The following is a 14,232-nucleotide window of genomic DNA, read 5'->3' as shown; positions in this document are numbered from 1 at the left end:
AAAAAAAAATATGAAAAAAAATACATGTAAAGGGTATTTTTAAAAGGCAAACGTGACCCAGCGTTACGACTGACCTCAATAACATTCCTGTTGAATTCCTCTCTAAGAAGCTGTTAGACTGACCTTTGCCGATCCTGTCAACGTTTTTGTAATAAACTCGCCTGTTGACAGTTTTCATCTTTAGCCAGGCCCTCGCCTCGCTCTTCATTCAATGTAAATAATGTACACACAATACCATGGCACCCTATCCATCTGCTTTACATATTGTGATCTGGATGTGATGGTTTTGTTGGCATTAATATGGGGTGGCTAATCCATCTACGCACAATGTTTCTGACTCCCTCCCTCCCCCTCAGGTATGGGAGGTCCTGCTCAGCTCCAAGGCTCCTATGGTGACTGTGTTCATGGCTGTTCCAACCATCTACTCCAAGCTGATCCAGCACTATGAGCAGCACTTCACCCAGCCACGTGTCCAGGACTTTGTCAGGGCTGCCTGCAAGGAGAGAATCAGGTAACAAGAACCTTTTAGTATACTTATACTAGTATCAATACCACAGGAAAGGAGTAGATCGCCATCAGTAGCAGTATGATAATATTCATATAAGTGGACGAATATCTTTAACAAGCTCATTGCTTATCTATTGTGATGAAATTGCATACTTACAAGACATCTTCAGAGCGAATGGGTTCTCATGAATCTGGACAGTGGTTTCTCATTCCGTCAGAGAGGGAAGCGATAGTTTGAAGGGGAAGGGATATGTGTCAGAGATCAAAGGGATGGGTTTTAAAGAGAGACGGGGCTTTGTAGTGAGATGTGACAGACGCTTTCTCCAAATGTACCAGGGCTTATGCTCAAGAGAGAGAGTGAAGAAAGCAGTGGTAGATGGAATAGAGTTATAAACTCTATATAAAGCCCAGTACTTATGTTACCTCAACCTAAAGTTGCAAAGCTACCGGTCATTTACCAAAGTGACCTGAATCTTCTGTGATTTTGGTAATTAACAGAACATTTAAGGTAACTTTGATAATGTATAATTGAATAACTTTTTTTATTTATTGAAATGTTCATATAAAGTATACATGTTTTTATGCTTCTAGCAGATAGACCATTTGGTTCAAGAGAAAATGGCCTAATTAAAGAAAAAAGCATCTAATCAACAATGGCATTGTTTTTATTGAACTCTGCAACTCTTGAAACTATTTACTTTTTTCACAATTGCCACCAGTTTGGCGCCAAAACATTTACAACAAAGACATATTAACATAAAAAAATAAATAAATATTGCTGCTGAAATCCCTTCTGATTTGGCCTTGATTTTCGATAAGAAATGCAGCGGCACTGACTGAAACAAACCAAACAAGGGTTGGGTGTGGTTTAATGGAGTGGTCAAGGGGTGTGGTTTAATGGAGTGGTCAGGGGGTGTGGTTTAATGGAGTGGTCAAGGGGTGTGGTTTAATGGAGGGTCAAGGGGTGTGGTTTAATGGAGTGGTCAAGGGGTGTCAAGGTTTTTAATGGAGTGGTCAAGGGGTGTGGTTTAATGGAGTGGTCAAGGGGTGTGGTTTAATGGAGTGGTTTAATGGAGTGGTCAAGGGGTGTGGTTTAATGGAGTGGTCAAGGGGTGTGGTTTAATGGAGTGGTCAAGGGGTGTGGTTTAATGGAGTGGTCAAGGGGTGTGGTTTAATGGAGTGGTCAAGGGGTGTGGTTTAATGGAGTGGTCAAGGGGTGTGGTTTAATGGAGTGGTCAAGGGGTGTGGTTTAATGGAGGTGTGGTTTAATGGAGTGGTCAAGGGGTGTGGTTTAATGGAGGTGTCAAGGGGTGTGGTTTAATGGAGGTGTCAAGGGGTGCGGTTTAACGGAGGTGTCAAGGGGTGCGGTTTAACGGAGGTGTCAAGGGGTGCGGTTTAATGGAGGTGTCAAGGGGTGTGGTTTAATGGAGATGTCAAGGAGGTGTTTAATGGGTCAAGGGGTGTGGTTTAACGGAGGTGTCAAGGGGTGTGGTTTAATGGAGGTGTCAAGGGGTGTGGTTTAATGGAGGTGTCAAGGGGTGCGGTTTAATGGAGGTGTCAAGGGGTGCGGTTTAATGGAGGTGTCAAGGGGTGCGGTTTAATGGAGGTGTCAAGGGGTGCGGTTTAATGGAGGTGTCAAGGGGTGCGGTTTAATGGAGGTGTCAAGGGGTGCGGTTTAATGGAGGTGTCAAGGGGTGTGGTTTAATGGAGGTGTCAAGGGGTGCGGTTTAATGGAGGTGTCAAGGGGTGCGGTTTAATGGAGGTGTCAAGGGGTGCGGTTTAATGGAGGTGTCAAGGGGTGCGGTTTAATGGAGGTGTCAAGGGGTGCGGTTTAATGGAGGTGTCAAGGGGTGCGGTTTTTAATGGAGGTGTCAAGGGGTGCGGTTTAACGGAGGTGTCAAGGGGTGCGGTTTAACGGAGGTGTCAAGGGGTGCGGTTTAACGGAGGTGTCAAGGGGTGCGGTTTAACGGAGGTGTCAAGGGGTGCGGTTTAATGGAGGTGTCAAGGGGTGCGGTTTAATGGAGGTGTCAAGGGGTGCGGTTTAATGGAGGTGTCAAGGGGTGCGGTTTAATGGAGGTGTCAAGGGGTGCGGTTTAATGGAGGTGTCAAGGGGTGCGGTTTAATGGAGGTGTCAAGGGGTGCGGTTTAATGGAGGTGTCAAGGGGTGCGGTTTAATGGAGGTTTCAAGGGGTGCGGTTTAATGGAGTTGTCTTTGTGTGTTTGCAGGTGACAAGTGTTTGTACATTCACATTCAAAACAGTACACAGTTGCAGTCACTCACCTTTCTAGATAACTTGAAACAGTCAAACCAGGTCTTGAAGTCACATAGGTTAGCTTGTACTAGACAATTTCTTTCTCCAATTAGCTTCAGCCGGCTGGTGTGCGACGGTGGCAAAGTAGGTTTGACATTGGATAGCCTATCTGTGGGGCTAGTTAGGGACCTTAAAATAAATTACACAATGTGAGTAGGACAAAATTATCATGTTGCACATTAAATGCTTTCAATATTGTATATGAATTTCTACAATTTAAAGTTGGTTTGAGGTTCTATTATTTTAAAATATTGTCCAATGTACATTGTGTAATTTACTGATGGTCCTTCACTAGCCCCATAGGGAACGTCAAACCACATTGGCCATGGGCATTATGATTGGGTCGCGTACAGCTGCTCTCCGAATGAATGATTACTTGCATGCTGTGGGCATTTGGGCAGGATTAAAATAAACCTAAGGAAAACTGGTATAGTAGCCTTCATTCCATCACATACCATTTTATCCCATCATCTCACAAATCTCTGTTTTGGATGAGACTGACTTTATGACCAAAATGATCCTATTTACACTTTGTAGTCAATCTTGACACTGGAATATATGTTTCTGACTCATCAATGCCACTTGGGCTGTTTTCAAAGCGTTTAAGGGTCATTGCTTTTTCATTTTAAAAATAGGCTGCCAGTTGGGGAATCCTGGGATAAAGTTTTCAGCTTTGTCATCTTATTTATTTATTTGACATGTGATAAGGCCACACAGAGGGCCAGAGATCATTCGACACCTGTAATGATCTGAAGTACTCCAAAAGGCCACTAGATGTCATCTTGTAAAATTCACCCAAAAACTTGAAAGTCACCAACATTCTGGTAGTTGACTAGTAAACTTAAGAAGTTTACAGTAATATACCCTCCCTTTGCAACCCTACGCCAACCTGAAGCTACTCCAGTCAATGCTAAGGGCATTGAAAAGAGATGGCTTCATCAGAGCCTGGGGCTTTACTGAGTGTGACCCAGACTGGCCCCTCTGTCCCCAGGCTGATGGTGTCTGGCTCGTCCGCCCTGCCCCAGCCCACCCTGCTACGCTGGGAGGAGATCACAGGACACACCCTGTTGGAGCGCTACGGCATGACAGAGATAGGCATGGCCCTGTCCAACCCCCTGAAGGGTCCTCGCATCCCAGGTACACACACACACACACACACCATTGACCACCACCATTTTCCTTTGTACAGTGATGTCATAACCTCACACACATCCAAAAACTGTATGACAGTGAGACTGTCTTTAATTCATATTACAACATGCAGACAGTTGTTAGGCTCTGTTGGAGCGCTGTCTTTTTGTCTTGTCTGACAGTTGTCTCAGTTGTCTGAGGAACATGGTGTGGATCAGACTATTTCTGTCTGGTTTACCTATGTTCTTATTCCAGGTGGTTTAGTATCAAAGCTCTATGCTGCTGTTGTTGTTGTTTCTGGTTCCATCCTCCGGTGACTGGAGGTTCTGTGTTCCTTTCTTCAGTCTTTCCGTTCCCCTTCTAGTCTTTTGAGTGGAGGATCTTCAAAGCAGCGGTATGACAAGACAGGCTAATTTTGACTGTCTGTAGCCCAGCTAATGCGGTCTCTGTTGTTGTGAGCGCCTGTTTGAAATAAAGAGGCAGGTTCTATTTAATCCTGGGAGGTGGTTATTAAGACCAGCTCTGAGACGCTGCGGTCGTATCGACGTCTTTCCAGCAGCAGTCTATGAGACGCTTGTGGAAGAGCGCATGTGATGCCGTCTCCTTTTTAAAGTAGGTTAAACAAATCAATAACAACCACAGAGCTCTCAGAAAAGAACACTCTTCCTCCGCCGCACGCCGCCCCTTCAAAACAACTGTCAACTGTTAACCAATCAAATAGTGTTTTATTATTCATTTATTTATGACAATCTATTGAAGACATGTATTGTTATTTTATGAGTGAGTATACACACAGTTGTGTAATGATACACAAATAATGGTCATATTTGTATCGTGTTGGTGGTTGTAATTTGATTCATGTTTGGCTTCACACTGAGGAGCAGGCTATACCCTAAAGCTATCTCTCTCTTTAGCTATTCATCTCCATCTCATTTGTATTTTTTCTTTCATCCTGTTCCCCCCCCCTTCTTTTGTTTCCCCCTCTAACACCAGCCCTGGCAGGAGACACATGTCCCCTTTCAGCAGAATGACTTTGAGCATCTCAACCTCCACCCTTTCACTTCACACCCTTTCCCCCTCCCCCTTCTCTCCTCCCCCCTCTCCATCCCACTTTCTCCCTTCCCTATGCTTTGTGTTTAGGGGAGGTTGTGGGGAGGTTGTTGGGGGATTTGAGCAGCAGTGCTCCAGCAGGGCACCAGGGGGCGCAGGGCTGTCAGCTCCCCAGGGCAGTCCAGAGAGAGCACAGTGTGAAGGAAGGCAGCTGAATTATGCATGGGGAAGGCAGGCGTGGAGCTGCACCGCACACAGCTCTCTGCTCCTCTCCCTTCCTCCATCCTCTCCTTTTCCTCCTACTCTCTGCCTGGCTGGTCTCATTTGAAAACTCTAGCTGGCAGGTTGTGTGTGTGGCTGGCTGGCTGGCATGGCTGATGCTGCAGTCGTAATTAGAGGTTCAGATGGGCCCACTGATGGAGCCTTGTTAATGGGCCTCTGTGCAGTCAGGGGAGCCATTGTGTTTCTGACAGGGCTGTCGCCACAGGGCCGGCTACATTCCACTACACACACACACACACACACACACACACACACACACACACACACACACACACACACACACACACACACACACACACACACACACACACACACACACACACACACACACACACACACACACACACACACACACACACACACACACACACACACACACACTCCTACTGTATATCTGTACAGCTATATTAATTCAACTCTGCTTTAATAGGCGTGAAGAAAAGGGCAGTAATGAGGACGTCAGCATAATAAGATGTTATCTTATTCCTAATACCACTGCAATGTTGTTGTTGTTATTGTTTGAATTGATTATTTTTGAGGGCTGCTGTTGGGCGTATCATTTCATTAGTTGTTTCCAGCTGTCACTCAACGACCTTATGTCCCTCTCAGTGCTGTCCTCATTCCCCTGCATGGTTAGTAATTATACCCTGTGTGGAATGTGGGTAGAACATGGCTCTGTAATATTCCTGTCTTCTATTTAGAGTTTCTAGTCACTCGTTTAGCCCTCTTCCCCTTTTTGTAATTCCCCTCCAGTCTTTCTGTTCTGCCTGTAGCCTTTGAAGTGGCAGTCAATCTCAATTCTCAGTAAAGTAACGGTGACCTGAATGTTACATGGCTCCAAAATATGTCTGGCCACCCTCCTGAATGGAGAGAAAAAGCGAGTGAGACGGAGAGGGGAAGAGAGAGAGAGATTGCTCGGGCTCAAGTATAAATGGATTTTGGTTAGTTTTGTGATTGAGGAGAGAAAGCTCTTTTTATCACCCTCGTCGTCGGCAGCTTTCTGCTGTGTTTGGAGGGTGAGGAGGAATGAGGACACGCTGACGATTACCCAGGACACTGGGAAACAACCATGGGAGAAAAACTAAAAGACAGGGACCGAGATGGATGTCATCCTCTCACACAAAAAAAATCAAATGAAGGGGACAGGAGGGATACTACAGGAAGTGACTTTCGAGAGAAGACAGAGATAAACTAGGCTGGTCTGGTTTTGAAACAATGGGAGGATAGTTTGTATCTCTGTGTTTCTCGCTCTGCTGATGAAGTGGAAATTGAGTGTGTTTGATTGGCATTGCCAATCAGGGCTAAAGTTGATTAGATAAATTTGAAGCAGGGAGTTATTTTGTAATTATGGCCTGTCTGCCCTGTTCTTTATTGGGAGAGCAGTGGCCTGTGAAATGACATGGCCCACAGTGTCACACAGAGAGCAGGCTGCACAAAGGTTTCCTTCTCTTATGGCGGTGGCAGTCATTAGAGCTTATCTCTCTGTAGGTCACACAGGCGGAAGGAGAAAATGCCTCAGGAGAGGGGAATCTGTGTGCATTCATATGTGTTGGTGGTCACATGTAGGAGAAGGATTGTCATTAAATCACTATATTTTTATTTTTATTTGTTGATGCAAATATTTTGGGGGTGAAAATGGTTTTATTTACAACCATTAGCATTAATTGTGATAGTGTAATTAGTTCCATTTTGTATACATGATGTGAGTATTTACCGTTGTTTGTGTGTATGTGTGTGTGTGTGTGTGTGTGTGTGTGTGTGTGTGTGTGTGTGTGTGTGTGTGTGTGTGTGTAGGTGCAGTCGGTGTCCCTCTTCCAGGAGTGGAGGTTCGTATTGTCATGACGAACGCAACCAGCACCACCATCGCCGAGGGCAACAGCAGAGAAACTCAGGTATTCAGCAGTCCGAAACACTCACATCCAGAGATACAGTAGGACTCCTAGATTCTGTGGAAAAATATCTGTCTAAAGAGTGTATTCATGTTGTTAAAAAACATATACAGTTAGCATGTCCAGGTCCCTGTCTGTCTTAGCCACCCACTGTAGTGTGTGTGTCTGTCTTTAGGTGCGTCCAGGGTTGGAGGGGAAGGAGGGGGAGCTGATGGTGCGAGGAGACCAGGTCTTCACAGAGTACTGGAACAAACCAGAGGCCACCAGGGAGTCTTTCACTGAGGACGGCTGGTTCAAAACGGGTACAGTACACTGTCTGTCAGGAACACACCGTCATCTCATGATTTATTGACTGGTATGCAGCTTAACAGGCTCATAACTTGAGACTAGTGAATGTTTCACATGACCACCAGGTCTGTGGTGGCTGGGGTTCACCATGTTCTCTCTACTTCACCAATCACACCCAGAACACTGGATGAGGCACGTTGTCAGAACTATGTTTGTCATGACCTCTCTTTCTCCAGGAGCTGTTTTTAAACATTTAGGAAGAAGGCGTCTCGCTCCCCTTCAGTGACTGGCTTGTGATAAATGGAGGATGTGTGTTTTTGGTGCTGGGAGGCATTTCTTCTCTCTAAGTGGTTGTGACTCCTCTGTGGGTTGGGGAGAGGAAGAGCAGAGCTGTCAGTGGTGCAGAGGCCGACTAGGCCCTCTCTGGCCCAGTGCATTCCCCCAAGGAGTCCCGCTTTAGTAGGGGGCTACAGGGAGAGAGGAGCTGCTCAGAGAGAGAGAGAGAGAGATGGGCAGGGATAAAGGATGGAGAGAAGTGGGCAAGAAAGAGTGGAGGATGTACAGATGGAGAGGGGGCTGCAGGGGGAGAGAGGGAGAGAATCAGGGAGAGCTGGCAGGGAGGAAGGAGAGGGGGCTGCAGGGGCAGAGAGGGAGAGAGTCAGGGAGAGCTGGCAGGAAGGAAGGAGAGGGGGCTGCAGGGGCAGAGAGGGAGAGAGTCAGGGAGAGCTGGCAGGAAGGAAGGAGAGGGGGCTGCAGGGGCAGAGAGGGAGAGAGTCAGGGAGAGCTGGCAGGGTGGAGTGGGTTTAATTGGCTTTTAGGGCTGGAAGGACAGAGTTCCAGTGCGCCGCACGCTGCTGTCACACTCCATTAGGCCCACTGGCCGGATAATGAGAGCCAGCACAATCAGCTCCCAGCAGACAAACCAGCCAGCCAGTCAGTCCCATAGCCAGCCACTGCTACTGCCAAGCACCCTGCCTGCTTGCCCACCCGCCTGCCTGCCTGTTCCATCCTACATACAAATGCACATACACACAGTCACACTCACCATCACCTCAGGCAGCCTGCTTGCCATGGCGACCCGGCATCCACCAGCTCCAAAAGCAGCTATATCCTCACTACCAGCTGAGGTTGGTGGGACAAGCAATAGGAGGACAGGCTCATTGTAATGGCTGGACTGGAATTCATGGAACGGAGTCAAACATATGTTGGATTTGTTTGGTACCGTTTCATTTATTCCATTCCAGCCATTACAATGAGCCTGTCCTCCTGTAGCTTGTCCCAGCAGCCTCCTCTACTCACTACAGCACTACTTTACCTTTACGTTGACATACCTTATATGCCCAGGCCTATTCACTATATTCTGCTGCCCCCACCCCCCCCACCCCTTGACACTGGAGGTGTTAGGAGTGTCAGATCTGTTGTCACCTCATCTGAAGGCTTGTGGCCAGTTCGTATAGTTGAATAGGGAGGCTGGAGAATGTGCGCGGAGGGCCTTACTGTAATGATCAACTCATGACACAGTGTCAGTTTTCACAGTGCTATTTCCTGTCCAGTGCCTGGTTCTTTGTTTGTCACTGTGTGTGATCTTGGCTCTGTTGGTAGGCAGGGTGAAAAGGTGTGAGTTTCAAGACTAGTACTACAGTGCCTTTGCGAAAGTATTCGGCCCCCTTGAACTTTGCGACCTTTTGCCACATTTCAGGCTTCAAACATAAAGATATAAAACTGTATTTTTGTGAAGAATCAACAACAAGTGGGACGCAATCATGAAGTGGAACGACATTTATTGGATATTTCAAACTTTTTTAACAAATCAAAAACTGAAAAATTGGGCGTGCAAAATTATTCAGCCCCCTTAAGTTAATACTTTGTAGCGCCACCATTTTCTGCGATTACAGCTGTAAGTCGCTTGGGGTATGTCTCTATCAGTTTTGCACATCGAGAGACTGAATTCTTTTCCCATTCCTCCTTGCAAAACAGCTCGAGCTCAGTGAGGTTGGATTGAGAGCATTTGTGAACAGCAGTTTTAAGTTCTTTCCACAGATTCTCGATTGGATTCAGGTCTGGACTTTGACTTGGCCATTCTAACACGTGGATATGTTTATTTTTGAACCATTCCATTGTAGATTTTGCTTTATGTTTTGGATCATTGTCTTGTTGGAAGACAAATCTCCGTCCCAGTCTCAGGTCTTTTGCAGACTCCATCAGGTTTTCTTCCAGAATGGTCCTGTATTTGGCTCCATCCATCTTCCCATCAATTTTAACCATCTTCCCTGTCCCTGCTGAAGAAAAGCAGGCCCAAACCATGATGCTGCCACCACCATGTTTGACAGTGGGGATGGTGTGTTCAGGGTGATGAGCTTGTGTTGCTTTTACGCCAAACATAATGTTTTGCATTGTTGCCAAAAAGTTCAATTTTGGTTTCATCTGACCAGAGCACCTTCTTCCACATGTTTGGTGTGTTTCCCAGGTGGCTTGTGGCAAACTTTAAACAACATATATTTTAAGAAATGGCTTTCTTCTTGCCACTCTTCCATAAAGGCCAGATTTGTGCAATATACGACTGATTGTTGTCCTATGGACAGAGTCTCCCACCTCAGCTGTAGATCTCTGCAGTTCATCCAGCGTGATCATGGGCCTCTTGGCTGCATCTCTGATCAGTCTTCTCCTTGTATGAGCTGAAAGTTTAGAGGGACGGCCAGGTCCTGGTAGATTTGCAGTGGTCTGGTACTCCTTCCATTTCAATGTTATCACTTGCACAGTGCTCCTTGGGATGTTGAAAGCTTGGGAAATCTTTTTGTATCCAAATCCGGCTTTAACCTTCTTCACAACAGTATCTCGGACCTGCCTGGTGTGTTCCTTGTTCTTCATGATGCTCTCTGCGCTTTTAACGGACCTCTGAGACTATCACAGTGCAGGTGCATTTATACGGAGACTTGATTACACACAGGTGGATTGTATTTATCATCATTAGTCATTTAGGTCAACATTGGATCATTCAGAGATTCTCACTGAACTTCTGGAGAGAGTTTGCTGCACTGAAAGTAAAGGGGCTGAATAATTTTGCACGCCCAATTTTTCAGTTTTTGATTTGTTAAAAAAGTTTGAAATATCCAATAAATGTCGTTCCACTTCATGATTTACATTTACATTTTACATTTATGTCATTTAGCAGACGCTCTTATCCAGAGCGACTTACAGTAGTGAGTGCAGACATATTTTAATATTTTTTCAAACTGGTCACCCCGTGAGAATCGAACCCACAACTCTGGCATGGCAAGCGCCATGCTCTACCAACTGAGCCACACAGGACCCACTTGTTGTTGATTCTTCACAAAAAAATACAGTTTTATATCTTTATGTTTGAAGCCTGAAATGTGGCAAAAGGTCGCAAAGTTCAAGGGGGCCGAATACTTTCGCAAGGCACTGTACTTAAACTCTCCCTCACTTCCACCAACTTCCTCTCACACTCATACCCTTTTCACCCTCACACCTGCTCCCCCTCTTACACTCTCCTCCTCTCCGCCTGCTCACGTCTCCATCTAACACTCCTCCCTCTCTCCCTTTCTTTACCCTCACCTGAACTAGCTGTCTGTCTCTCACCATCTCCATTTTTAACCCTCTCATCTTCCTATTGGATTTTTAAATTTTTTTATTTGACTAGGCAAGTCAGTTAAGAACAAATTCTTATTTACAATGACGGTCTACACCGGCCAAACCCAGACGATGCTGGACCAATTGTGCGCCGCCCTATGGGACTCCCAATCACGGCCGGTTGTGATACAGCCTGGATTTGAACCAGGGTGTCTGTAGTAGAGGTCGACCGATTAATCGGAATGGCTGATTAATTAGGGCCGATTTCAAGTTTTATTAACAATCGGAAATCGGGCGCCGATTTGCAGATTTTTAAATATTTTTTAAACCTTTATAAATACCTTTATTTAAGTCAGTTAAGAACACATTCTTATTTTCAATGACGGCCTAGGAACGGTGGGTTAACTGCTTTGTTCAGGGGCAGAACGACAGATTTTCACCTTGTCAGCTCGGGGGATCCAATCTTGCAATCTTACAGTTTACAACCTTACAACTAGTCCAACGCAATAACGACCTGCCTCTCTCTCGTTGCACTCCACAAGGAGTGTGCCTGTTACGCAAATGCAGTAAGCCAAGGTAAGTTGCTAGCTAGCATTAAACTTTCTTATTAAAAAACAATCAATCATAATCACTAGTTAACTACACATGGTTGATGATATTACTAGATATTATCTAGCGTGTCCTGCGTTGCATATAATGTGACTGAGCATACAAGTATCTAAGTATCTGACTGAGCGGTGGTAGGCAGAAGCAGGCGTGTAAAAACGCTATCACCGCAATTGTGGCAATATCCCACTTTGTCTTGCGTATTTTGTTTTGGCGACATTGGAAAATGTACTGTTTCCATTCATTCAAACAGCACTTTCATGCGTTTTGCCAGCAGCTCTTCGTTGTGCGTCAAGCATTGCGCTGTTTATGACTTCAAGCCTATCAACTCCCGAGATGAGGCTGGTGTAACCAAAGTGAAATGGCTAGCTAGTTAGCGCATGCTAATAGCGTTTCAAACGTCACTCGCTCTGAGCCTTCTAGTAGTTGTTCCCCTTGCTCTGCATGGGTAACACTGCTTCGAGGGTGGCTGTTGTCGTTGTGTTGCTGTTTCGAGCCCAGGGAGGAGCGAGGAGAGGGACGGAAGCTATACTGTTACACTGGCAATACTAAAGTGCCTATAAGAACATCCAAAAGTCAAAAGTTAATGAAATACAAATGGTATAGAGCGAAATAGTCCTGTAATTCCTATATTAACTACAACCTAAAACTTCTTACCTGTGAATATTGAAGACTCATGTTAAAAGGAACCACCAGCTTTCATATGTTCTCATGTTCTGAGCAAGGAACTGAAACGTTAGCTTTCTTACATAGCACATATTGCACTTTTACTCTCTTCTCCAACACTTTGTTTTTGCATTATTTAAACCACGTTTCATTATTTACTTGAGGCTAAATTGATTTTATTGATGTATTATATTAAGTTAAAATAAGTGTTCATTCAGTATTGTTGTAATTGTCATTATTACAAATAAATATCGGCCGATTAATCGGCATCAGCTTTTTTGGTCCTCCAATAATCGGTATCGGCGGTGAAAAATCAGAATCGGTCGACCTCTAGTCTGTAGTGATGCCTCTAGCACGGAGATGCAGTGCCTTAGACCGCTGCGCCACTCTGGAATTTACCCCGTGTGCTCACCCTTTACCATACACACAGTCTCCCTCAGAGAGAGAGAGAGGGGTAAGGAGAGAGGATGAGGGAGATGAAGAGAAAAGAACAGGGAGAGCCAAGAGCTCAACATGGTTTCTGTTTGCCTGGCGGTCTCTTTAATTGGGTAAGTGTGGCCCTGCAGCAGCCTGACTGGCACCTCTATGGATAAGCTGTCACCCTGTTGAGCGCTCACTTTGCGCCCATCTCCACACCATGTTTGTTCCCATTGATTTTCCTCACTTCTCTTTGTGTCAACTCACTCGCTCGGCCTCTCCTCTCTCCAATCTGCCCTGCTTTTAAACATACTCCTCAGTAGCTCCCTTTCAGCTGTCTGTGTCTGCTAGATTACCTACCAGGGAGGGGGACAGAGTGTGTGTCAGTCTCCTTAACTGGCCAGGGGCTCCAGGCCACCTATTGAGCAGATCATTCACACTGGTTTAGAGTTACTGACTGTTTGACTGGGTTCTACCATGCCAATGGCCTCCCAAGTATACAGCACTAATGATGAGCCAGTCTCTGGACATAGTAACTGAAACCTGCCTCCACATCCCTCTATCAGGATCTTAACATCATTTCAACCTCGGGACAACCATGGTGACACACAAGCACCCAGACGGTGTGAGGAATGCTGCCAAGGCCTAACGCCATCATGAATTCATAACCAGCGTTGTAGATGGATCGTTATCTTCGACTCCCTCCATAAAATATTGACTGGTCAGATTTCTTCTGCCTCTGGTGTTTGTGTGCAGGCTGCCTGCCTGTGTGGTTAGGCTCTAACGAATAAGGTTTTCCCATTGTACCAGTGCAGACCTTAAGACTGTCCCTCGTAAACAAGACCATTCATTTTATTAGCCGTAGCGCTGCGGAGATAGAAATGGAAAGGGGGAGAGGTAGAGGAAGAAAGAGGGAACGACTGGGAGAAGTGGGGATCAGCTGGTCTCCAGCACTCTAGCAGGACAGCTGACACTTTTTCCCCGGGAATGGATTATACGCTGAAAAACAATAAATAATTATACCTATCAATAAATAAAGATGACTGGGAGGGAAAGCATTAGCAATTTTCCAAATTCTGCGTGCACATACCTATGAATAATGGAGGGGTCCTAAAAGTTGCCAGTTCTCAGGTTAAGCACTGTTTGGGGACTGCACATTAGCCTTGCTGTGCTCGTAATAACAGGCAGGCTTGGATGTGGGTGTGCAGGCCACTGAATGGAGTGGGGAGAATGCTAACTAGGGTGAGAGGAGAGAAGTGGAGCTCATCTCAGGGCAGAGAGGAGAGCAGAACCTCTCTGCACAGAGCTTCAGAGTATCTGTAGTGAAGAATGGGAGAAAGTCCCCAAATAGAGGTGTGCCAAGCTTGTAGCGTCATACCCAAGAAGACCCAAGGTTGTAATCGCTGCCAAAGGTTCTTCATCAAAGTACTGAGTGAAGTGTCTGAATACTTATGTAAATGGTTTAAAAAATATATATATTTTTTAAATATCTA

General features: G+C 45.6%; 1 protein-coding gene across 1 annotated transcript in view; it reads left to right on the top strand.

Annotated features, from left to right (window-relative positions):
- Window positions 1-14,232, top strand: part of LOC124035813 (malonate--CoA ligase ACSF3, mitochondrial-like) — a 47,627-nt gene that overhangs the window by 17,007 nt on the left and 16,388 nt on the right. Inside the window, 4 exon segments of the mRNA XM_046349579.1 lie at window positions 357-511; window positions 3,811-3,956; window positions 7,077-7,174; window positions 7,347-7,473. Of these exon segments, the coding sequence (XP_046205535.1) occupies window positions 357-511; window positions 3,811-3,956; window positions 7,077-7,174; window positions 7,347-7,473 (526 nt within the window).

Source organism: Oncorhynchus gorbuscha, linkage group LG05 (genome assembly GCF_021184085.1).
Source record: "Oncorhynchus gorbuscha isolate QuinsamMale2020 ecotype Even-year linkage group LG05, OgorEven_v1.0, whole genome shotgun sequence".
Lineage (NCBI taxonomy): Eukaryota > Metazoa > Chordata > Actinopteri > Salmoniformes > Salmonidae > Oncorhynchus > Oncorhynchus gorbuscha.
The sequence above is the reverse complement of the archived record's forward strand: the minus strand, read 5'-3'. Positions and strand labels throughout refer to the sequence as shown.